The sequence below is a fragment of the Saccopteryx bilineata genome, chromosome 2, assembly GCF_036850765.1.
Source record: "Saccopteryx bilineata isolate mSacBil1 chromosome 2, mSacBil1_pri_phased_curated, whole genome shotgun sequence".
Lineage (NCBI taxonomy): Eukaryota > Metazoa > Chordata > Mammalia > Chiroptera > Emballonuridae > Saccopteryx > Saccopteryx bilineata.
In genome coordinates, this window is record NC_089491.1 from 21,384,735 (window position 1) to 21,408,339 (window position 23,605).

General features: G+C 46.1%; 1 protein-coding gene across 2 annotated transcripts; it reads right to left on the bottom strand.

The window, feature by feature from the left end:
• Nucleotides 1-158: 158 nt before the first annotated feature.
• On the bottom strand, nt 159-23,009 carry BSPRY (B-box and SPRY domain containing). Of its 2 annotated transcripts, none has more exons than XM_066256458.1 (6): nt 22,782-23,009; nt 19,362-19,460; nt 9,735-9,965; nt 8,265-8,287; nt 2,348-2,472; nt 159-713 (listed from the first exon to the last, which is right to left on the bottom strand). In XM_066256458.1, the coding sequence occupies exons 1-6, from the start codon at nt 22,974-22,976 to the stop codon at nt 187-189; spliced, it is 1,200 nt and encodes a 399-aa protein (XP_066112555.1). In that variant the 5' UTR covers nt 22,977-23,009; the 3' UTR covers nt 159-186. The 2 variants fall into 2 exon arrangements, with proteins under 2 accessions (XP_066112555.1, XP_066112554.1); XM_066256457.1 differs by having other exon boundaries at nt 8,265-8,290.
• Between the last annotated feature and the right edge of the window lie 596 nt (nt 23,010-23,605).

Here is a 23,605-nt window from a genome sequence, read left to right on the forward strand (position 1 = left end):
AGGCCCAGGGAGTTGCAGCTTCCCCAGATTCCCAGCATTACACAGTTGTACCAGGTCTAAAATGGATTCTTACCCCTCCTAAAGCTGCCCAGTGGGCATGGGCAACATTTGGGAAAATGATACCGAGTAGAAACATGGCCTAAAAGGGTGGTGAGGAGGCAGATCTGGCCTCCCCACTGCCAAAGGTCAGTGGACAATGGAAATGGTCTGGTCAGCCACAGCAAAGACCGGGAAGACGGGCCCAGGGAAGGCTGCGTGGTGGGTGTGGAGCACCGTGCCCGACGCTGGATCGAAGAATAGCAGCTCCTGGGCCTGCAAGTCCAGCAGCATGCCCAGCTGTGCTGGGCAACGCAGTAGCCCCAGGGGCTCATGCTGCCCATCGTGCGAGAAACAGAACTCTTGGTCATAGCGGGAGAAGACCCAGGAGAAGGCGTTGTGGCCCAGTCGAGAGTCATTGCCAGAACCCTTGCGGGGCAGCTGGCCTGAGGCCACACCCACCTTATAAGCACAACTGTTCTGCACATTCACCATCCAGGCATGCAGCCCAGGCTGGAAGGAGGCAGCGCCCAGGGCATTGGGCCAGTGGTCAAAGCGCTCTGGGCCATCTGCACAAGTCTTAGACTTCTTGGCATTGAAGGTCAGAGTCCTTCGGTCATCTGATAATTGCAGGAAGGGGCTGACAGTTCTTTCGTCGATACGCACATCCTCCATGCCTGCCAGAAAGAATTCTTCAAGTTGCCCAGTGTCCACCCTCAGCCCTGCCCCAGTCCTGCCAGGTAGCCAAGGGCTTCCTTATCACCCACTGGCAGTGTGACCTCAGAAAACCCATTTACTCTCTCTTGGGCTCAGTTTCCTTATCTGTAAAATGGGGATCAAAATAGGATTTACCACAGAGTGGATGTGAGGATCAAATAAAATGATACAAGCTAAGTGCCTAACAAAACATCCTTGGCTCTGGCCAGTTGGCTCAGCATTAGAATATCTGCCCAGCATGTGGAAGTCCTTGGTTCGATTCCCAGTCAGGGCACAGAGGAGAAACGACCATCTGCTTCTCCACCCCTCTCCTTCTCTCTCTCTCTCCCCTTCCCACAGCCATGGCTCAATTCGAGCAAGTTGACCCCAGGCGCTGAGGATGGCTCCATAGCCTCGCCTCAGGCACTGAAATAGCTCGATTGCTGAGCAATGGAGCAGCGGCCCCATATGGGCAGAGCATTACCCTGTAGGGGGCTTACCAGGTGGACCCCAGTCAGGGCACATGCAGGAGTCTGTCACTCTGCCTCCCCACCTCTAAGTAAAAGAAAATTTAAAAAAATATAATAATATGTGCTCAGTAAAGTGTGGCCATGATAACAGTAGTCAATATTATGACTACTCATCTATACACTCTGATAGAAATAAGGGCCAAAGAAGAGAAGTGAATTGCCCAAGGTCACACACCAAGTTGTCAGCAGGGGCAAAATGAAGACCCAATACTTTGTTCCTACAGCTAGTATCTAGCACAAATAATGCTACACTCCAGCTGAGTACATCTGCAGCCTCCAGATCAGACTTGTCCTAGAGACACAGCCCCCGGAAGCTAGGAAGTATCCCACACACAGTTCCCAGCAACCAAATCAACGGGACTGCTGGCAAATCAGGTAATAGCTGGTACCAGATTCTAGAAAATTCCAGCTTGTACTAATATTTTAAGGATAACAACGGGGGAATGGGAAGGTAGAGAGGGTTAAAACTGAGAAAAAGAAAATCCACTACTTAACCTAATTCTGTGAACTGCAAATGCTCCAACCAGGAGTATGGAAGCCTCTATCTAGCTTGGGGGAAGCCTGCTTTGAGAACCTCCACGCTAAGTGGGACTTTGTGGAGGCAGAAGACTGTGTCAGTCACGTTCACCTCTGTGACCCAGCATGCTGCACAAGGTCAGGCCCACAGTCAGCCCAAGTCAATGTTTGTTAGGCAAGTGAGGCGAATCCAGGCAGCTCAACAGTCATTCCAGATACTTCCCAGTTGGCCATCAATTATATCTTCTTAAAAAGAAACTGTCCAAGAAATAATACTGAGCTGTCCCAGTAAGGCAGGACACATACAGAGGACGTGAGGAACAAGATTTATCCTAGACTCAACTACAGAGCAGGCTGGTCTGAAATGGGAAGGACCTGGCCCAGGTGTCCCAGACCTTTCCCGAACCTTGGCTCCACTGACAGGCCTGCACCCAGCATCACTGGCTGTTTAAGCTATCATCCCTAATGCACTGGTCCCCAGTGTTGACCCCACAGCAAAGCCCAGACAGACAGACAGACAGACAGAAACCCAGTGCTCCAGCTGGGGCTGGGCTCTAGCAGCTTCTAACCTGAGAGGGAGCAAAGAGCCGCTGTTGCCCAGAGTTGAGTCAGAAGTCGGCTCCGAGCACACTTCTCATTAAAGTTTAACTTTTTCGACTCCTGGGGATCCAAAATGCCCTCTGCTTCCTCGGTCCTTGTATAGAAAGAAAAAAAAAAAAAGACATATTCAGAAAGGTTCTGGAAATGTATCTAGATCAATACAGGGTGATGGGGGGGAGGGGGTTTAGGCAGAACAGAAGTAAAATCCTCTTCTCACAAGGGTGACACCAAGATTGGCAACCAGGCCCCAGATAGGAGCCACTAAAGGCAGCTGGAGCCAAAGGGAAGGTGAACATACCCCTGTGCAACTGTCCCCCTCCCCGGAGCCTTCATTCCAGCAAGACAGATGATTTACAGGGCAGTAACTACTTGGTACCAATACCAAAGCTGGGAGTCGGCCTGCTCTGTGGAGGAAGCTACTCGCCGGTGGCTCTTGTACCTTAGCAGCAGAGCTGGGACTGGGACTTGGACCCCTTGGGCCCCTGTGCAGCAGCCTTCCTACTCCTGCCCAGAGAAGATTTCACCTCCCTCCAGAACCGACTACAGCAATAATGCCCTTGGTTTAATCAGCAGGAACAGCCAAGTCCTCTGGCCTTAAAATGCAAGCACCCTGCAGGATCTCACAGGAAGGGACTGTCGGTTACCTCCCCACCTATAAATCATTTACAGCAGTTTGCTTCCAATAACTACCTCTCATCAGCTCACGGCGGACACTGGGTTTGGCTGGAGAGGGAATTTGGAAACGAGGGGAATTGCCATTTATTAAGCAGCCAGGCTGTGGGCTTGCTGATTTCTATACAGAATCTCATGTTGTCTTTGGTATAACCCAGGAGGTAGCTGGTACCAGATTCTAGAAAATTCCTAGAATACCTATTTGACAGGAGAGAACAGAGATTCAGAGGAGGCGCTCAGCTGGAAAGGGGAGCCGGATTCAAGTCCTACCTCCAGGCAAAAAGAAACCAAAACCAGGCTGGACTTCAGGCACTGTTCCACATAATTCTTCCCCTGACCTGAAGCAGAATCTCGAAAGGGTAAAGATCAAAGTGGGAATTCACCACAGAGCTTTGCAGCCTTCTGAACTGGATTCTGAGCAAGAACTTCCCACTGCCTCTAATCCTGAAGATGGCTTTGAGATCAGGCAGCAGTTCCAAGAGCACACGCTCTCTCCCCCAAATCTCATGGCTCTGCCCATGAATGAAGGACGGAGGAGAGAGGGTGGGGCTTGTCTCATGGATGCCAGCTCTTTGCAATTCTGTCATGGACTGTCCTGGCTTGGGAGGAACGTGATGAGCAGAACCCTAGAAAAGCTGAGCACAGGCTCTAGTAACAAAGGCTCTTTGTGGTCAGGACAACAGAGGGTCTGTTGCCATCTTTTCAAAGCAGTGAGGCTGGATCTTCAGGGGCCCAGCCATCAGGTGGGGAGGAAAGAGGAACCAGTGTTGACATTGCTAAGCCATCATCTCAGGGCAAATCAGAGGCCAATCACAGGCACCAGAATCTAGAAAACCAGCTGGTACAGAAGAGAAAACTGGTGACTCCCAAGGAATGAGAATGAATTGAGATTTGGACACAGCAGGGCCCTGGCTACGATCAGAAGGCCTGGTCTGTGCAGCAGGACCTGTTGCCATGACAGGCCAGAGCTGAGCCCAGCTGGGGACATGCAAACAAAATTGAAGCTGGTAAAGGCATTCTCAGACAAGTCTGTCGCCAGCTAAAAGGCGCTTGACAACCTTTGAACACTGTACTTTGAGAGTGTTCACCCTCAGTGTAGAGGTACAAAGAACCAACGTGACCTCTACTAATAGGTTTGTCAATAGTAGTTGGAATTTAGCAATTCTCAAAACAACTCTGTATTGTAGGACTAAACAAATGAATCACAATATTGCTGTTGTTGGGTGCCAAGGTTCTCATTGTGAAAGAAGAGATATAAACGTAGAATAAGAGAAGGCAAAGGAAAAACGCTGTGGTATTCCATTGGAATTAGAAGTTGTGATACAAACTCATGAATAAAAAACCACACTCTGGCCCTGGCTGGTTGGCTCAGTGGTAGAGCATCGGCCTGGCGTGCAGAAGTCCCAGGTTCGATTCCCGGCCAGGGCACACAGGAGAAGTGCCCATCTGCTTCTCTACCCCTCCCCCTCTCCTTCCTCTCTGTCTCTCTCTTCCCCTCCCACAGCCAAGGCTCCATTGGAGCAAAGATGGCCCGGGCGCTGAGGATGGCTCCATGGCCTCTGCCTCAGGCGCTAGAGTGGCTCTGGTCACAACAGAGCGATGCCCCAGATGGGCAGAGCATAGCCCCCTGGTGGGCGTGCCGGGTGGATCCCGGTCGGGTGCATGAGGGAGTCTGTCTGACTGCCTCCCTGTTTCCAGCTTCAGAAAAATACAAAAACAAACAAACAAAAAAAAAGTGAATGAACAAACAAGCAAAGGAATAAATGAATAAATTCAGGAAGGAATTTAGCATTAACAGAGACACAAACTATTGCATAAAGTTTGAAGATAAATAGGCTACTTATATAAAAAGTACCTGTTCACATTGCTTATTAATTACAAAAGGGAAGCTATAACTTCATAATCAAGAAACCTGGTAGGCACCACTCTACCCAAGTAATCAAAATTAACATCCTTGATAATGGGACAAAGTGATACCACGTGCCCCCTGATTTGATAGACTGAGGACATATCACTTACGAGATATTCCTGCCAAAATGCATAACCTGAACCTAATCATAAGGTAACATCAAATGAGCTCAAATTGAGGAACAGTCTATAAAACTGTCCTAGACTCATTAAAAAATTTTTTTTAAAGGCTAAGGAACAATTCCAGATTAAAAGAGACCAGACGGATCAGGGAAAGAAACAACAAACACAAAACACAGCCCTGGCCAGAAAGCTCAGTTGGATGATTTTCAACCTTTTTTTTTCATGGCACAAACACACACTAATTACTAAGGTCAGTGCCCCTGATTAAATACAACCATTTTCATCTCATGGCACAAATAAATTAACTACTAAAGAAGAAGGGGTCAGGGCCCCTTTTTCTTTAGTAATTAGTTTATGAGTGCGTGAGAAACAAAGGTTGAAAATCACTGGAGATTGTGGGTTCGATCCCTGGTCAGAGCACATACAAGAACCAACCAAAGAATGTATAATTAAGTAGGACAACAAATCAGTGTTTCTCTCTCCCCCCCCCCTTATTTTCTCTCTAAAATCAATCAATAAAATTTTTTTAACTGCTTAAAATAACACTATTAAGAACATTTTTGGTGCAACTGGCAACACTTGAATATGAACTGTATATTAGATAATATTATATCAACATTAAATTTCTGAACTTGATAATTATACTGTGGTTATATAAGAGAATGTCTTTGTTCTTAGGAGATAAATGCTGAAGTGTTTAGGGATAAAATATCATGTTTTTTTTGTGATGTATTCTGACATAGGTCAGAAAAAAGTTTTTTATATATATACTTGAGAAATAGGAAAAAGGAGACAGCAAGAAAGCAAATCTGGCAAAATATTAACAATTAGTTTTTCCAGGGGAAGGGTCGGTATACAATTTGTGTAACTTTTCTGTAAGTTTAAAATATTTCAAAACAAAAAGTTGAAGATCAAACTTGTCTTCAAAAATCACATCAGTGTAATACTGAATGTAGACTGTTTTAGAGGAAGATAGTGATGATAAAGGAAAAGAGAAAACTAGCAGAAGTATGAAAAAATCATAGGAGGGAAAAAGTAGGAACAAGCCAAACTCACATTAAAAAGAGACAGCAAAATGAGCCTGACCAGGCGGTCGCGCAGTGGATAGAGCAGTGAACTGGGACACAGAGGAGCCAAGTTCAAAACCCCGAGGTCACCAGCTTGAGTGTGGGCTCATCTTGTTCGAGCAATGCTCACCAGCTTGGACCCAAAGTCGCTGGCTTGAGCAAGGGGTCACTCGGTCTGCTGTAGCCCCCCAGTCAAGGCACATATGAGAAAGCAATCAATGAACAACTAAGGTGCCACAACAAAGAATTGATGCTTCTCATCTCTCTCACTTCCTGTCTGTCTGACCCTATCTGTCCCTCTCTCTGTCTCTGTCACAAAAAAAAAAAAAGAAAGAAAAAAAGGAGACAGTAAAATGAATGTGAGAGCATCTATACTGTGAAATATTTTACGGACTCTCCAAAAAGCGAGGTAAGTCTATGTGTATTGACATGGAGAGATTCCAAGGTGGCCTGGTAAATTACAGAACAGCAAGTATAAAATGATCCCATCTGTGTTTTAAAAAATATGTTTTTTGCCTGACCAGGCAGTGGTGCAGTGGATAGAGCATCGGACTGGGATACGGAGGACCTAGGTTCGAGAACCCGAGGTCGCCAACTTGAGCACGGGCTCATCTGGTTTGAGCAAAGCTTACCAACTTGGACCCAAGCTTGTTGGCTTGAGCGAAGTATTACTCAGTCTGCTGAAGGCCCATGGTCAAGGCACATATGAGAAAGCAATCAATGAACAACTAAGGTGTCACACGAAAAACAGATGATTGATGCTTCTCATCTCTTTCCATTCCTGTCTGTCTGTCCCTATCTATCCCCCTCTCTGACTCTCTGTCTCTGTAAAAAAAAAAAAAAAAAGGCAGAAAAAAATTTTCCACATATTCTCCTATGATTATATATGATTATATATAGGAAAGTCCCAAATATACAACTAACTTAAAACTGATCACCTCTGTCCTGGCTGGTTAGCTCAGTTGGTTAGAGCATCATCCTGAAGTACAGAGGTTGCCAGTTCAATCCCCAGTCAGGGCACATACAGGAACAGATCAATGTTTCTGTCTCTCTCTAGCTTTTTCCCTGCCTCTCTAAAAATCAATGATATAAACATTGAAGAAGAGCCATCTTTTTTTAATTTTTATTTATTTTTATTTTTTTATTTATTCATTTTAGAGAAGAGAGGGGGAGAGAGAGAGAGAGACAGACAGAGAGAGACAGAGAGAGAGAGAGAGGAGAGACAGAGAGAGAGAAGGGGGGGAGGAGCTGGAAGCATCAACTCCCATATGTGCCTTGACCAGGCAAGCCCAGAGTTTCGAACTGGCGACCTCAGCATTTCCAGGTCGACGCTTCACCACAGGTCAGGCAATGATATAAACATTGAAAAAACTGATCACCTCTAGGGAATGGGATTGGGAAGGGGTGACTCATGTTTGATTTTAATAGCTTTATATTGGTGGGATTTTCTTCTCTCACACACAGGTATTGCTGCTGAAACTTAAATACAAAGCTAGATGAGAGGAATGGGCTCTGCTCCCCAAGTACAGCTTTGAAATCGGGCACAGATTAAGAATTCAGTGTCTTTGCCATGCAAATTACATTGTTTTAGCCACTTCCTTGGGCTCTGGGTTCTCTGCCTTTTGGGACCTACATAGGGCCTGATGAAATTCTTTCCTTATTGCATAATTAAAATGCAAACTTTGAGGGTTTCAAAGATTCTTTTATCAGAGAAAGGGGGAATGAGAAGACAGTCCCCAGACAGGTGTCAGGTGTGGGTCCCAGTCCCAGCTCTGGCGCTTGGGCAAGTCCCTTCCCCCCTTTGAGCCTCAGCATTCTCATCTGGAGATGGGGTGGTAAAACCCTCTAACAGACTACAGTTTTTAATAAGATATGTTAGACTGTGGCAAGCCCTGGTTAATAAGGGATTATTCCACTGCCCTTACCCATGGGTCTAAAGCAGTTCCCCAAGCTAGGGGCAGGAAGGCCCCTGTCCATGGAGCCTGGCTCCAGAGAAGCCACTCCGCTGCACTCCCTTTCTCCCAGGAGCAGTGAGGCCTGGGGGCAGTGGGCTATTTAGAGGCACAAAGCCCATGGTTCCCATGACTGCCCAAGCAAATGACAGGGCCAGACTCACCTCTCAAAAATCTCCTGCTCCTTCTGCTGTGAGAAAAGAAAACAGTCAGGCTTGGCACCAGAAACCCAGCAGGCAGTCAAGACTTGAATATATTTAACTGGAGTGGAGGGTTCCACGGAGACAGAGACTCTAGAATAAAAAATTCTACTCCTTTTTTAAGAGGCAGTACGACCCTGAATAGCTCAGTTGGTTAGAGCACTGTCCCCGTACACCAAGGTTACAGATTCTATCCCCAATCAGGGCACATACAAGAATCAACAAATGAATGCATAAATAAGTGGAACAACAAATCAATATCTCATTTTCTCTCTCTCTTTCTAAAGTCAATAAATTTTTTAAAAATTAAAAATATAAAAGATACAGCACAGAGCAGTATGGTTTCTTCTACAGATACTTCCCCCATCCCACACTCAGAAGGAATCACTGTCCCCTGTGCCCCATGGTGTCTTGAGTTTTCTCTCCGCTACACTTCAGGACAAGCACATATTTATACATTTCATCGCCCATCAAGACTGTCAGCAGCTAGATGGCTGAGACCCTTTCTGAATCTTCTGTTGTGACTGCCCCGGTGTTTGGGACAGAATGTGCTCAGTACAAGGAAGCTGGGTGACTTAATGAATGCACAATCTAGGGCAGTCATGGAAACTGTCCTACTTGAACTGCAGTGGGACAGACAGCTCAGTTGTTCTACATTCTCATTTCTCTGCTTGGCATATTTATTTAGATGTCACGCTGTCCCTTCAAACTGAAGGTATCTGCATATCTATATAAAGTATTTTGAAAGGAAATATACAAAAATACTAATCATGGTCATTTTCAGATGGCAGGATTAAAGATAAGCTGTATGTCTTCATATCAGACCTCCTTTAGCTTTTCAGGTACAGAGTTCTCTCTCCACCTCCCCACTCCCTTTAACATAGTTGCAACTCTTCCAGACATCAGCCTCTAAGTCACTTCATCCAGGAAGCCCTCTCTGACTCCCTCAAGTATGGCTTGTGAGGTCCCCAGTTCCCAGGAACGTCATCTACGATGGCCTATATTCCTCCATATCCTAATTATCAGGTTAAGTATTTGTCTCCTCCATAAGGCTGTCACTGACAGCTGTATCCTGTAACTCCACCCCACAGCACAGTGCTTAGCACATAATAGGCACTCAGTAAAATGTTTGCTCACTATTGAAAGAATAGTTACCAGGTGCAAAAAAAAAAAAAAAAAATCCTTTATGGCTTCTCCTGACTCATCCCTGCTCCAAATTATCATCATGCAACCACCTCTTACCCATAAACATTCTTTTTTTTTTTTTTAATTTTTTTTTTTTAGAGAGAGAGAGAGAGAGAAGGGGGGAGGAGCAGGAAGCATCAACTCCCATATGTGCCTTGCCCAGGCAAGCCCACCATAAACATTCTTGATGGTCTCAGACCTTTTGGAAAGACTGGCCAACCGGTCAAGCCCTCACTCTGCCTGACTTACAATCAGCTGGAGGTCATCCATGTGGGTGAGCATGTCCACCAGGCTGGTGCGGATGGTGTCGAGCTTCTGCAGCGCCTCAGCCCAGTGTACCCGCTGCGTGAGGATGCTCTGTTGGGCCCGCTCCTCTTCGCCATGCACCCGTTCCAGCAGCCGCTGCTCCTCAGTCTCACACAGACTCCTCACCAGACCCAGTCGCTGGATGACCAGTTCCCGTGCTGCACTGGCTGTGCTCTAACACGAGATAAAAAACAAAGGCTCGGATCCTCACAAAGTCCTAGTCAAGATTAGGAGGGTTTGGGCTTAGCCAAAAGGAGTGTTGAGATTGATTAGCAATGTCTGCCATGGGCACTGTAGTAGGAGTAACAGTGCTTAAGCTGTCCCAGCCCTAAGAATTCCCAAATAGGGTAAAGAAATCTGAAATCCAGACATCCAGGCCATAACTCATGGAACCAGGTTCCCAGGATGGAAAAGCTGGGCGGGGCCTAGAGATCAATTAGAATCACCTGCTTGTTTCACAGATAGGAATATCCAGACCAAGGGACCATGGTCAGAGATCCTAGAATTATAGAACAGGAGGGTCTACTAAGTCATCCCATCAATAGGATCTGCACCAACAGTGGTTCCGTTGATATTTTTTACCAAATCTGAAAGCAAAAACCTTATATCCTAATATGTCCATTCCGATTGCTTCCAGGGTAGAATTCTTTTCCACCACACAGTAGCCCTGCAATCAATTCTTAGCCAATGAAGTTAATGTGTGTCCCCTAGCAACTAGCACAGTGTCTGGCACACAGTAGGCACTCAAATATTTACTGAACGACTGATGGAACATTTTTTTCCAACTTAGTAAAAAATGTCTTGGTAGACTCACATGCCAAGTCAGTGACACAGCTGGGACTAGAATCCAGTTCTCTTGACTCTTAGTCCAACACTGTCCCCGGGCACCAATGCCATCTGGTAATCAATCCCACCCGCAGGGCCTCTGTTGCACGAAGCACCTGTGCTCTGGCCAGACAAGTAAGAGGACAGTCTCCTTCATGCCAGGAAGTCCGGGGTAGCCAACAGCTTCCCTGTGCCCTGCCCCTGAAGACCTGCCTGGTACAGGCAGGTGACAATTATTCTAGTGTAAGAGAGGAAACCGAGACCCAGAATTTTCCCAGTGGGGAAGAGAGAGAGAGGCTAATTGTATGGCCCAGTAACTGAGGAGTTCAGACTCCACATCAGTGTTCTCTTGAGGTAACGTAACACACGGGCTGGGCAGTTAGGCTTTGGAGACAGTGCCAAAGTTTAAATCTTAACTGTTCTACTTATTAAATGTGGAACTTTAAGCATGTTACTTATTCTCCCTATGCCTCAGTTTTCTAATCTGTCAACAGAGGGTAATAATACCATCTACCACATAAGACTATTGTGAGGATTAAATGAGTTGCTCTGTGTAAAGTAAATAGAACAAAGTCAGCACACGAGTGTTGGATAGCATCAGCTATTGCTCTTCGCTCTGTCCCATTTTGATGACCGCAGCGGTGAGCCTCTGTAGCCATGTTTACACTGTGTGATCAGGATCAAGAACAGATCCTGACTCAGAGGTATCTGGGGCTCCTTGATCAGAAGATGGCAGTCAATTTCAACATGCTTCTTGAGTCATTTTCAGAAATGTATAGCACAGAAAAAGAGAAAACTTCTCCTTTTAAAGATACAACAGAGTAAACTAAAAATTCTCCCAGAACAAAACACAGAAATGCTAGGAAAATAGCCCAAAGCATCCTTTTAAAAGTGAAGCTAGCCCGACCAGGCAGTGGCACAGTGGATAGAGCGTAGGACTGGGATACGGAGGACCCAGGTTCGAGACCCTGGGGTTGCCAGCTTGAGCGCAGACTCATCTGCTTTGAGCAAAGCTCATCAGGTTGGACCTAAGGTTGCTGGCTCGAGCAAGGGGTTACTCGGTCTGCTGTAGCCCCTTGGTCAAGGCACATATGAGAAATCAATCAATGAACTACTAAGGAACCGCAACGAAGAATTGTCTCCCTTCCTGTCTGTCTGTCCCTATCTATCCCTCTCTCTGACTCTCTCTGTCTCTGCCACAAAAATAATAATAATAAAATAAAATATTTGTTGGTATAATAATGAACAAAGAACAAAATATATATATATATTTTACAGAGACAGAGAGAGAGTCAGAGAGAGGGATAGATAGGGACAGACAGGAACGGAGATGAGAAGCATCAATCATTAGTTTTTCGTTGCGACACCTTAGTTATTCATTGATTGCTTTCTCATATGTGCCTTGACCATGGGCCTTCAGCAGACCGCGTAACCCCTTGCTCAAGCCAGCGACCTTGGGTCCAAGCTGGTGAGCTTTGCTCAAACCAGATGAGCCCGTGCTCAAGCTGGCGATCTCGGGGTCTCAAACCTGGGTCCTCCTCATCCCAGTCTGACGCTCTATCCACTGCGCCACTGCCTGGTCAGGCCAAAATATATTTTAAAGAAAAAAAAATCCTGGGCATACTAGGTCACTATGAAGTGATGAGGGAATGGTTTACCAAGATTATACAACAAATCTATATTATACACATTTAATAAATAGCACCAAAATATAAAAATAGCTGACAGAATTAGAAGGAAAAATAGATAAGTCCACAGCATAATATGAAAATGTAATGTCCCTTACCAGTAATCTGTAAATCTGACAGATAAAAAATTAACACCCACGGAGAAGATTTCACCCAGTTGATAAGCTTAGGAGACAGATAACCTCACATATTTTCTCAAGTGAATGTGAAATGTTCACAGGTCATATTTTAGAGCAAGAAGCAAGTCTCAACAAGTGCCAAACAACTGATATCATACAGATTACAATGAAATTACTAAAAAAATATAATGATGATGATCATTTTAAAAGTAAAACCATACATTTGGATATTTAAAAACCTATTTCTAGTAACTCATAGTGAAAAAATAAATCAGAGTGGAAATATAAAAATTTCATCCCAAAACAATGAAAATATGACATCAAATTTGTAGGGTGTACCTATACCAATACCTAGAAGGAACTGTATGGTTTAAAGCAGGGGTCCCCAAACTTTTTACACAGGGGGACAGTTCACTGTCCCTCAGACTGTTGGAGGGCCAGACTATAAAAAAAAACTATGAACAAATCCCTATGCACACTGCACATATCTTATTTTAAAGTAAAAAAACAAAACGGGAACAAATACAATATTTAAAATAAAGAACAAGTAAATTTAAATCAACAAACTGACCAGTATTTCAATGGGAACTATGCTCCTCTCACTGACCACCAATGAAACAGGTGCCCCTTCTGGAAGTGCGGCGGGGGGCCGGATAAATGGCCTCAGGGGGCCACATGTGGCCCGCGGGCAGTAGTTTGGGGATCCCTGGTTTAAAGGCTCACATTGAGAAAGGAGAAAAACCCAAATGATAAACTGTTCTGACTCAGGAAGCTAAAAAACAGAGTATGTTAAAAAATTAAAAGAAATCAATTAAAAATATAATTTTAAAACACTTATATATAAATATACATGTATATTTATATCATATATAAATATATCATATAAATATACATGTATATTAATATATAAATATTTTAAAATTATATTATATATAATATAATAACTTTTTTTGAGAGGAAGAGAGGTAGTGAGACAGACTCCTGCATGCACCTGGACTAGGATCCACTAGCAACCTGTCTGAGGCCGATGCTCAAATCAATTGAGCTATTTTTAGCACCCGAGGCTGACACAATTGGACCAACCAGCTATCTTCAGCCCCAGGGGCCAAAGCTCAAACCAATCACCAATTAAGCCACTGGCTGCAGGAGGGGAAGAGGCAGGGAGTGAGAAGCAGATGGTTGCTTCTCCTGTGTGCCCTGACTGGGAATCAAACCTGGGATGTTCATAGGCCTGTCTGATGCTCTATTCACTGAGCCAACTGGCCAGGGTAAAATCTTTTTAAAAGATACAAAAGAGAGGATTAAAATACTAAAAGTTTGTTCTTTGAAGACTAACATGACAGACAAACCTGTGACACCTTTGATCAATATTAAAAACAACTTTATACATTAAATTCAACAACAGAGCCCTGGCCAGTTGGCTCAGTGGTAGAGCGTCGGTCGACCTGGTGTGCGGGAGTCCCGGGTTCGATTCCCGGCCAGGGCACACAGGAGAAGCACCATCTGCTTCTCCACCCCTCCCCCTCTCCTTTCTCTCTGTCTCTCTCTTCCCCTCCTGCAGCCAAGGCTCCATTGGAGCAAAGTTGGCCCGGGCGCTGAGGATGGCTCTGTGGCCTCTGCCTCAGGTGCTAGAATGGCTCTGGTTGCAGCAGAGCGACACTCCAGATGGGCAGAGCATCGCCCCCTGGTGGGCATGCCAGGTGGATCCCAGTCAGGCGCATGCGGGAGTCTGACTGCCTCCCCGTTTCCAACTTTGGAAAAATACAAAAAAAAATTTTTTTTTAATTTAACAACAGAGCCTGTCCAGGCAGTAGTGCAGTAACTAGAGCGTTGGACTGGGATGTGGAGGACCTAGGTTTAAGACCCCAAGGGCGCTAGTTTGAGTGCGGGCTCTTATCTGGTTTGAGCAAGGTTTACCAGCTTGAGCCCAAGGTCGCTGGTTCGAGCAAGGTGTCACTTGGTCTGCTGAAACCCCCGGGTCAAGGCACATATGAGAAATCAATCAATGAACAACTAAGGAACCGCAACGAAGAATTGATGTTTCTCATCTCTCTCCCTTCCTGTCTGTCTGTCCCTCTCTCTGACTCTCTCTGTCTCTGCCACAAAAAAAAAAAAAGAAAAATCCAACAACAGAGAAAATAGATAATTTTTTCCAGAAAGAATTTACTAAAACCAAAGAAAAAAGAAACTTAGGGAAAATCCTGTAAATGGAAAATTAATTAGTTAAAAATCTACTAACAAAAATACCACCAAGCTCAGATAGTTTTACAGAGGGTATCACCAAACATTCAAGAGACAGATAATTCCTATCTTATACAAACTCCTCCAGTGAAAATACAGAGTTCTGTTTCCCAACTCATTGAATAAGGCTTATATAACCTTGATACCAAAATTTGATAAGGACTATACAAGAATTGAAACTCATAGGCTAACTTCACTCCTAAACATAGATGCAAAATCCTTTTTATTTTTATTTATTATTTATTTATTTATTTATTTATTTATTTATTTTACAGAGACAGAGAGAGAGTGATAGACAGGGACAGACAGACAGGAATGGAGAGAGATGAGAAGCATCAATCATTAGTTTTTTGTGTGTTTTTTTGTTGTTTTTTGTTTTTTTACAGAGGCAGAGATAGACAGGGACAGACAGACAGGAACGGAGAGAGATGAGAAGCATCAATCATCAGTTTCTCATTGCGCATTGCGACTTCTTAGTTGTTCATTGATTGCTTTCTCACATGTGCCTTGACTGTGGGCCTTCAGCAGACTGAGTAACCCCCTGCTGGAGCCAGCGACCTTGGGTCCAAGCTGGTGAGCTCTTTGCTCAAGCCAGATGAGCCCGCGCTCAAGCTGGTGACCTCGGGGTCTCGAACCTGGGTCCTTCCGCATCCCAGTCCGACGCTCTATCCACTTCGCCACCACCTGGTCAGGCTCAATCATTAGTTTTTCATTGCGCATTGCAACACCTTAGTTGTTCATTGATTGCTCTCTCATACGTGCCTTGACCGCAGGCCTTCAGCAGACCGAGTAACCCCTGCTGGAGCCAGCGACCTTGGGTTCAAGCTGGTGGGCTTTTTCCTCAAACCAGATGAGCCCGCGCTCAAGCTGGCGACCTCAGAGTCTCGAACCCGGGTCCTCTGCATCCCAGTCTGACGCTCTATCCACTGCACCACCGCCTGGTCAGGCCAAAAATCCTTTTTAAAAACCTTGAATTGGGAATGTAGCATAATCACATGTCAAAATAACCTAGAGATGTTTTCTCTGAACATATGTACCCTGATCTATCAATGTCACCCCATTAAAATTAATAAAAAAACAAAACAAAACAAAAAAATCCTTGAATTAAGATTAGCAACCCACAGCCCTGGCCAGTTGGCTCAGTGGTAGAGCGTCGGCCTGGCGTGCAAGGGGTCCCGGGTTTGGTTTCCGGCCAGGGCACACAGGAGAAGCGCCCATCTGCTTCTCCACCCCTCCCCCTCTCCTTCCTCTCTGTCTCTCTCTTCCCCTCCCGCAGCGAGGTTCCATTGGAGCAAAGATGGCCCGGGCGCTGGGGATGGCTCCTTGGCCTCTGCCCCAGGCGCTAGAGTGGCTCTGGTCGCAACAGAGCGAAGCCCCGGAGGGGCAGAGCATAGCCCCTGGTGGGCAGAGCGTCGCCCCCTGGTGGGCGTGCCGGGTGGATCCCGGTCGGGCGCATGAGGGAGTCTGTCTGACTGTCTCTCCCCGTTTCCAGCTTTGGAAAAATACAAAAAAAAACCCAAAAACAAAACAAAGATTAGCAACTCAAATAAATTTAAGAATATTGAAAGCATATCAGGCAGCTTCTCTGACCACAATGGTATGAAACTAAATTGGCAACCCAAACCCAGAAATTCTATATAACAATAACACAAGGGGAAGGAGGAGAAGGACCTGCCCATAAAAGGGGTAGCACAAAGTCTCCTTATGATGAAACTGCTCTGTATCTCAATTGTGGTGGAGGTCACATATATTTATACATGTTATAAAATTGCATAGAATTAGCCTGACCAGGCGGTGGCGCAGTGGATGGAAGGTCGGACTGGGACGCTGAGGATCCAAGCTTGAAACCCCGAGGTCACTGGCTTGAGTGCAGCTCATTTTGTTTGGGCAAGGCTCACCAGTTTGGGGCCAGTGTTGCTGGCTTGAGCAAGGGGTCACTTGGTCTGCTGTAGCCCCCTGGTTAGCACATATGAGAAAGCAATCAATGAACAAGCAATCAACAAACAACTAAGATGCCATAGTGAAGAATTGATGCTTCTCATCTCTCCCTTCCTGTCTGTCCCTCTCTCTGTCTCTGTCACAATAAATAAATAAATAAATAATCTGCATAGAATTAAATACACAAAAATGAGTGCATGTAAAACTGGTAAAATTGGGGTATGCAACATAATTAAATGTCAAAATAACCTGGAGATGTTTTCTCTGAACATATGTACCCTGATTTATTAATGTCACCCCATCAAAATTAATTTTAAAAAACCTCATAAAATCTGGCCCTGGCCGGTTGGCTCAGCGGTAGAGCGTCGGCCTAGCGTGCGGAGGACCCGGGTTCGATTCCCGGCCAGGGCACACAGGAGAAGGGCCCATTTGCTTCTCCACCCCTCCGCCGCGCCTTCCTCTCTGTCTCTCTCTTCCCCTCCCGCAGCAGCCGGGGCTCCATTGGAGCAAAGATGGCCCGGGCGCTGGGGATGGCTCTGTGGCCTCTGCCTCAGGCGCTAGAGTGGCTCTGGTCACAACATGGCGACGCCCAGAGGGGCAGAGCATCGCCCCCTGGTGGGCAGAGCGTCGCCCCATGGTGGGCGTGCTGGGTGGATCCCGGTCAGGCGCATGCGGGAGTCTGTCTGACTGTCTCTCCCTGTTTCCAGCTTCAGAAAAAATGCAAAAAAAAAAACCTCATAAAATCTGAATACGGCCTGACCTGTGGTGGCGCAGTGGATAAAGCTTCGACCTGGAACGCTGAGGTCACTGGTTCAAAACCCTGGGCTTGCCTGGTCAAGGCACATATGGGAGTTGATGCTTTCTGCTCCTCCCTACTCTCTCTCTCTCTCTCTCTCTCTTTCTCTCTCTCTCTCCTCTCTAAAATGAATAAATAAATAAAGTTTAAAAAAAAAAAATCTGAATACGGTGAATTGTATCAAAGTCAGTTTCCAGGTTATGATATTATACCATAGTAGAAAAGATGTTACCATTGTATGTGAATCTACGCTTACTGTATATGAATCTATAGTTATCTCAAAAAAAAATTTTTTAGCAAGAAAGACAGAGACAGAAAGAGGTACAGATAGGGATAGACAGGAAAGGAGAGAGATGAGAAGCTTCAATTCTTCATTGCTGCACCTTAGCTGTTCATTGATTTCTTTCTCATATGTGCCTTAACCAGGGGGCGACAGCCGAGCCAGTGACCCCTTGCTCAAGCCAGTGACCTTGGGCTTTAAGCCAGCGACCTTTGGGCTCAAGCCAGGAACCATACGGTCAGTCTATGATCCTATGCTCAAGCCAGTGACCTCATGTGTAAACTGGTGAGCCTGCGCTCAAACCAGCAACCTTGGAGCTTTGAACCAGGGTTCTCTGTGCCCCAGGCCAATGCTCTATCCACTATGCCACCGCCTAGTCAGGCAATCTCAAAATTAAAAGTTAAAAAAAAATTATGATCAAGTTGGGTTGCTTTTCCACAGGAATTCAAGGATGGCTTAGCATTAGAAACTCTTTTAATGTATTACTATATTAACAGATTGTTGAAGAACAAAACATATCTATAAACTGACAAATGGCATCGCTAAGAACCTACAAGAAAGGTGATAAATAATGGAAAATAGAAGTAATCAGATGAAAACTTCCACGAGCTCTGTGCATCACCTACTCCTCTACCTGCACCTGTGCTCACTCTGCCTTCCCTGTTTCTGTGGGTGACCTACTCATGCTTTACCTGTGACCAACCCTTCCACTTGTTTACAAGATCTTACCCCTTTTGCTGTACTCACTTTTCCTCATTCTCTTGCATCATTAATTTTCCCCTATTGGAAAATTCCCATCAGCCTACACACATAAAGTAATTTCTCCCATCTTAAAAACAAAAACAAAATACACAAAAAGCCTCTTGATCCCTTATCTCTCTCCACTATCATCCTATTTGTCAGCTCCATTCTACAGCAAAGCTAGAGAGTTGCCAGTGTTCACTATCCCAACTTGCTCTTCTCCCATCCTCTCTGAAACCCCGTTCAATCAGGCTTTCACTCTGCCACTCTACAAAATTCCTCTTGTCAGGATCTTCAATACTGGGCTTGTTACTAAATCCAGTGGTCTATTCTCATGTACCACTAAAGGGGAAGAGGGAGGGAATGTGCAGAAAGAAATTCATAGCCCCTGCCTTTGAAAGGTATAATCAAGGGATATAGCCATGGCAATGAATCAACTGAATACAGGATCAGCAGTGGAGGGCAGCAGAAGGAGCACTGGCCAGAGAGTCAGAAGATCATCCAGGTCATAGAACTAACTTTGATAGGAGGCTGTGGGACTTTGGTCAAGTCAATTAACCATGTGTAAACAAGGATGTTACTGTTACCTACTGCATAGGACTGCCATAAAGAACACTCAATGTAAGTTTCTAGGTTATTTTGAATTCTGGGGCCAAATACAAAATAATTAGATGGTAGGAGAATGCTACCCTTCCTGATTCCTTACCCCCTAAAAGGCATTTTCTAGCAGAGTCTTTGCACTCAGTTTGATACTTTGCCCAGATGGTAAAACCAAGGCTCAGAGAAATAAGAATCCATCCTTCCTGGGCATCCAGCTTTGTGTCAGTAGCACAATGAGTTTGTGAAGTCGGAAAGGGACCCTAGACTGGTTCAAGTCCCAAAGGCTGGGGTCTTATCCAGGCAGAGGGCCCAGGGAGGAGGGAAAAGGGGGGAATTACCTACCACCGCTCTCTGGTTCTTCCCTGGCAGGACCTCAGCCATGTACTTGTTGATACCAGCACTCTGTAACTGCAGTCTCTCACACTGGTCCACAATCTTGTTCTGCAACACAAACACCCATGGCATCTTGATGTACGTTGATCCATTCATTCACTCCATTCCGTTGATTATTTTTCCGTTTACCCCTGCTCTGCCACCCACACTCCCATGCTTATATCCTAGACCTCATCACTGAAAGCTATACCACCTTCAAATTCTTCATTTCAAAGATCCCATAATTGCCTACCATATCCCACCCTTCTAGATCACTAACTCTAGAATATCCATTCCAACAATTCTTCAGCTCTGTTGGAGCCACCTTACCTCTTTTCACTAACACTTCCTGTTGTGACCTCAATTCTTTCATTATTCTGAAATCCTATGGCTCATTATTATAATCACTTTCCTGCATACATTCTCAATCTTTCTTCATACCTCACTATCTGACTTTCCACCAGAGCAGAACATGGCTTCTCCAACGACTCTTCCCATGTATCCCCCATTCATTAAATAGCACCATTAATCATCACTCTCATTACCATCACCACCAGCTGTTACTCTCCAACCTCACATCTAATCCATCAGTGAGTCTTATCAGCCTAAGTCTCTTTCTCTTTTTCCTCTGGCAACTTCTGGTCACCTCCAATCCTGCCATTCTACCCAGATCACCATTATCTATCACAAGAACCACTTGTTGAGCCTCTTAACTGGGCTTCCATTCTTGAGCCCCACAGTTAGACACTGCCACAGTTTGTAAGGAAATCAGATCAGGTCACTGTCCCTGTTCAAAACTCTCCAATGACTTTCCAGTACACCAAAGTAAGATGAGATCAAGCATCATACTTTAGCCAACAAGGCCCCACCTGTGTATCTCCCCAGTGCTACCTCCTACCACTCTCCACACTGGCCTTCTTTCTGTTAAACACACCAAGTTTATGCTGACCTCAGTGCCTTTACACCTGTTGTTTCTTTGGTCTCCAGCAGTCTTCCATATAGCTCCCTCTCCCCTACTTCACTCACATGTCACTTCAGAAGCTTTCCCTGATGATCTACACACCCCATTCCCTTACTTTGCTTATTTTTCTCCCTTGTACTATCATTCTCTGACTGCATAACATTTGTTTGTTTACCTTTTTTGTATCTTTCCCCTAACACTGGAATATAAATATCATAGACTTATCCTCTATGTCCCACTACCCAGAAGAGAGTTCCTACATACAGAAGGCCCTGAATGAATATTTGTTCAGTGAATGAAACCCATTTCCTTGAACACAAGAAGTTCAGCAGCTTATAGTTCCTAAAGCTGTGAGCATCGCCCATGAGAGCAGGGGAGAGTTTTAGAAATGAAGCAGAGGCCCACAGAGAAGTAACTTCCCCCAGAGTTGCGGCCAGGCCCCTGCTCCCCCCCCCCATTCTTCCACATAACAATGGGCTTCCATTGTTATGTGGAAGAATGGGGGGGGGGGAGCAGGGGCCTGGCCACAACTTCCAAGCAGCAGCACCTCCACTACTTCCCCTAAGAGCATTATCCCAGTTACATCTTCCAGAAGGCAACTCGGCTACCTCTTCTAGGAGGTCTCTGTAAATTCCCTCCATCTCCAAATTAGGAATTAGCATTGCACACCACCAGTCCAGATGCAAAGTTACAGAATTGAGTTGACTGGGGGGAAGCTGTGAGCGCCACATACCACAGGACTGAGGGAACTGAGACTAGCTTCTAAAAAGCTACAGGGGCAGGAATCCAGATCATGGAGTGAAAAGTTGTTTGAACCGGTGCTGTTTTTGCCCACTTCAGAAATAATCTTACCCTGGAACGAAATTTCTCTTTCTGGCTGGAGGGATAGGGGAAAGCCACAACCTAATCTAATTGGAAAGAGAAAGGGCAAGAAACATCTCTCTCCAGGCAAAGAAGATAAATATACCTAGGGCCTCGGGAGGGTGTAAGGAAGGAGTCCCAGGCAGAACACATTCCAAAGGAAGCATCAGGCCTGCCTGTCACCCTGCCCGGACTTTGCCACTTTCACCACTCAAATTTAGCCCTGATACAATTTTGTAAAAAAAAAAAAAAAAAGAAAAGAAAGAAAGAAAGAAAAAAAAAGGTTTTTATTAAATTCTCACTCCTATTAACATCATTTCCTCCCTCCAACCACTGAAGCAAAGAGGTGGTTTCCTCTGGTCTAGTCAATGACTGCCCTGGTCCAGTCCTGAACAAGTTACTGTCCTGTTCTGGGCCACAGCTTACTCATCTATAAAACGTTGGTAGGACTTCAAAGGGGCTTGGTCTGCATGGAATGAGATGATGAATATTTAAGCGCTTTAGAACTTGCCAAGTTTCTTTGCATTATGGAAGTTTATTAAGTCACATTATTCAAGTTTATTTTTATCATCACTCTCATAGATAGTGGCGACAATTAGGGCCAACCAGGAGCTTTCAGGTATGGCTGCATAACTGAATCCCTCCTGGCACCCTAGCACCCCGTAAGAGGTATTCATTACAGTCCAGTCTGAAGAGGCCAGTACCCAGAGAGAGAGAGAGAGCCCTCAGCCCCACCGCGGGGCAGAACTCCAGGGAGAGGCTGGAAGAATCAGCCTTTAAATCCAATAGCAAGGAAATCCCCAGGGGCCACAGGTAAGGTGGAAGGAGGGAGAAAGCGCCAGGGTGACTTAGACTCTCCAATCTCAGCGGTTCAGGGAGCAGCGGTAACAGGAAGGTGACCAGCCTGGAACCAAGTGGAGACTGGAGGGGAAGAGAAGCCCGAACCCCTGATACCTCCCGGGTCCTGCCCCCTCCGTTCACTCAGGTGAAACCAGCACAAAGTATAGTCAAGGCCAGTCCTGAAAGGGAAAAGAAATCACCTCACCAGGAAGCCTGAACGGTGGACGAAGGGAGGAGTTTTGAACCCTGGGGCTGAGTGAGCAGGGACTGGGTTTTCTCAGAGATTAGCTTCCACAGGACTGTGGGAGTTGGAGCAGCTGAACCCTTTACTGCCCAAGGCCAGGCCCGGTTCCCAGCCTCTTCAACAGGGCGACGGAGAAGCTGGGCAGCTGGATCCGCCACTATGTGATCCTATTCTCTTATTTATATTGCACAATAAGTCTGATTAATGCGCGTTATTATTGCCCCAAACTACAGATGAGGGGACTGAGTCTCAGAGGATTATGAGATTCACAAGGAGGACGGACATTTGTATTCAGGTCTGCCTGACCCCAGGGGCCACACCCTTTAACCGCCCAGTTCTAGAGGCAGTACCACGGCGAGCCTGGGCTCCTGGCCGGCCCCCGGGTCAGGCCGGCCCCCGGGTCAGCCCGGCCCCAGGCTCCCGGGTCCTCGCCCGGTCGTCTTCCCTCGGGAGCCCCCGCCTTCCGGCACCCACGCCGGCTCACCCGCAGCTCTTCTGCGCGCTCCTCCACCCGGCGGATGCGGTGTCCCCGGCAGCGGCCGCCTAGCTCCGTACAGGCGGCGCACACTGGCCGTCGCTCGGAGCAGCAGAACCACTTCTGAGCCTGGCCATGCTCCGGGCAGAGAGGGCCCGGCTCAGGTCCCGGTCCCGGTCCGGGTCCCGCGCTCTCCCCTGACATGGCCGAGCGACCGCCCGGCGCCAGGCGCTCCACCTGTCGCAGGTGGCTGCTGGGCGGGGCCTCCTTGACCCCGCCCCCGGGTCCCCGTGGGCGGCCGCATCTTTTCCATCTGCTGAATTCTAGCAGCTCTCGGGCCGCCCGCCCCGCACCCTGGACCAGACCCTGGCCGGGATCCGCCCGCTTCAGCAGTCTCTTTTTTTAATTTCTCTGCACTGTCTCAGTTACATCCGTGTTTGTTTTACAACATAGAACACCAAATATTCATGTGACCGTAGGAAACTTAATTTATCAGCACCAGGCTTTTGCTAAGCACTTTATAAGTGTTGTATCATGTAATACAACAGCCTTTTTTGAGAGGCAGCTTTAGAAAAATACTAGCTTAAAGCCAGGTTCTGGCATCAGACTGTCAGGTTCAAGGCCCATGTAGCTGCCCACAGCCAGGGACTCAGCTGTAAAATGGGGATAAGGAGGCTACTTAACTCACAGACTTGTGTTAAAACACTGCAACTACTACACATCTGCTATTCATACAAGGAAAGTATGATGATCCCCATTTAAAGGAGATTAGGTAACTTGCCAGGGGTCACAGTTACTAACTGACAGCAATGAGATTGGAACCCAGGCAGTTT

Bases quoted from the DNA above. Each gene is read 5' to 3' on its own strand.
- BSPRY (XM_066256457.1), bottom strand. From the start codon at position 22,976: ATGTCAGGGGAGAGCGCGGGACCCGGACCGGGACCGGGACCTGAGCCG. The intron at 19,461-22,781 runs GTGAGCCGGCGT...TTTGTGTTGCAG, and splicing joins AGCGCGCAGAAGAGCTGCGG to AACAAGATTGTGGACCAGTG. The intron at 2,473-8,264 runs GTGAGTCTGGCC...TTTCTATACAAG, and splicing joins GAGCAGGAGATTTTTGAGAG to GACCGAGGAAGCAGAGGGCA.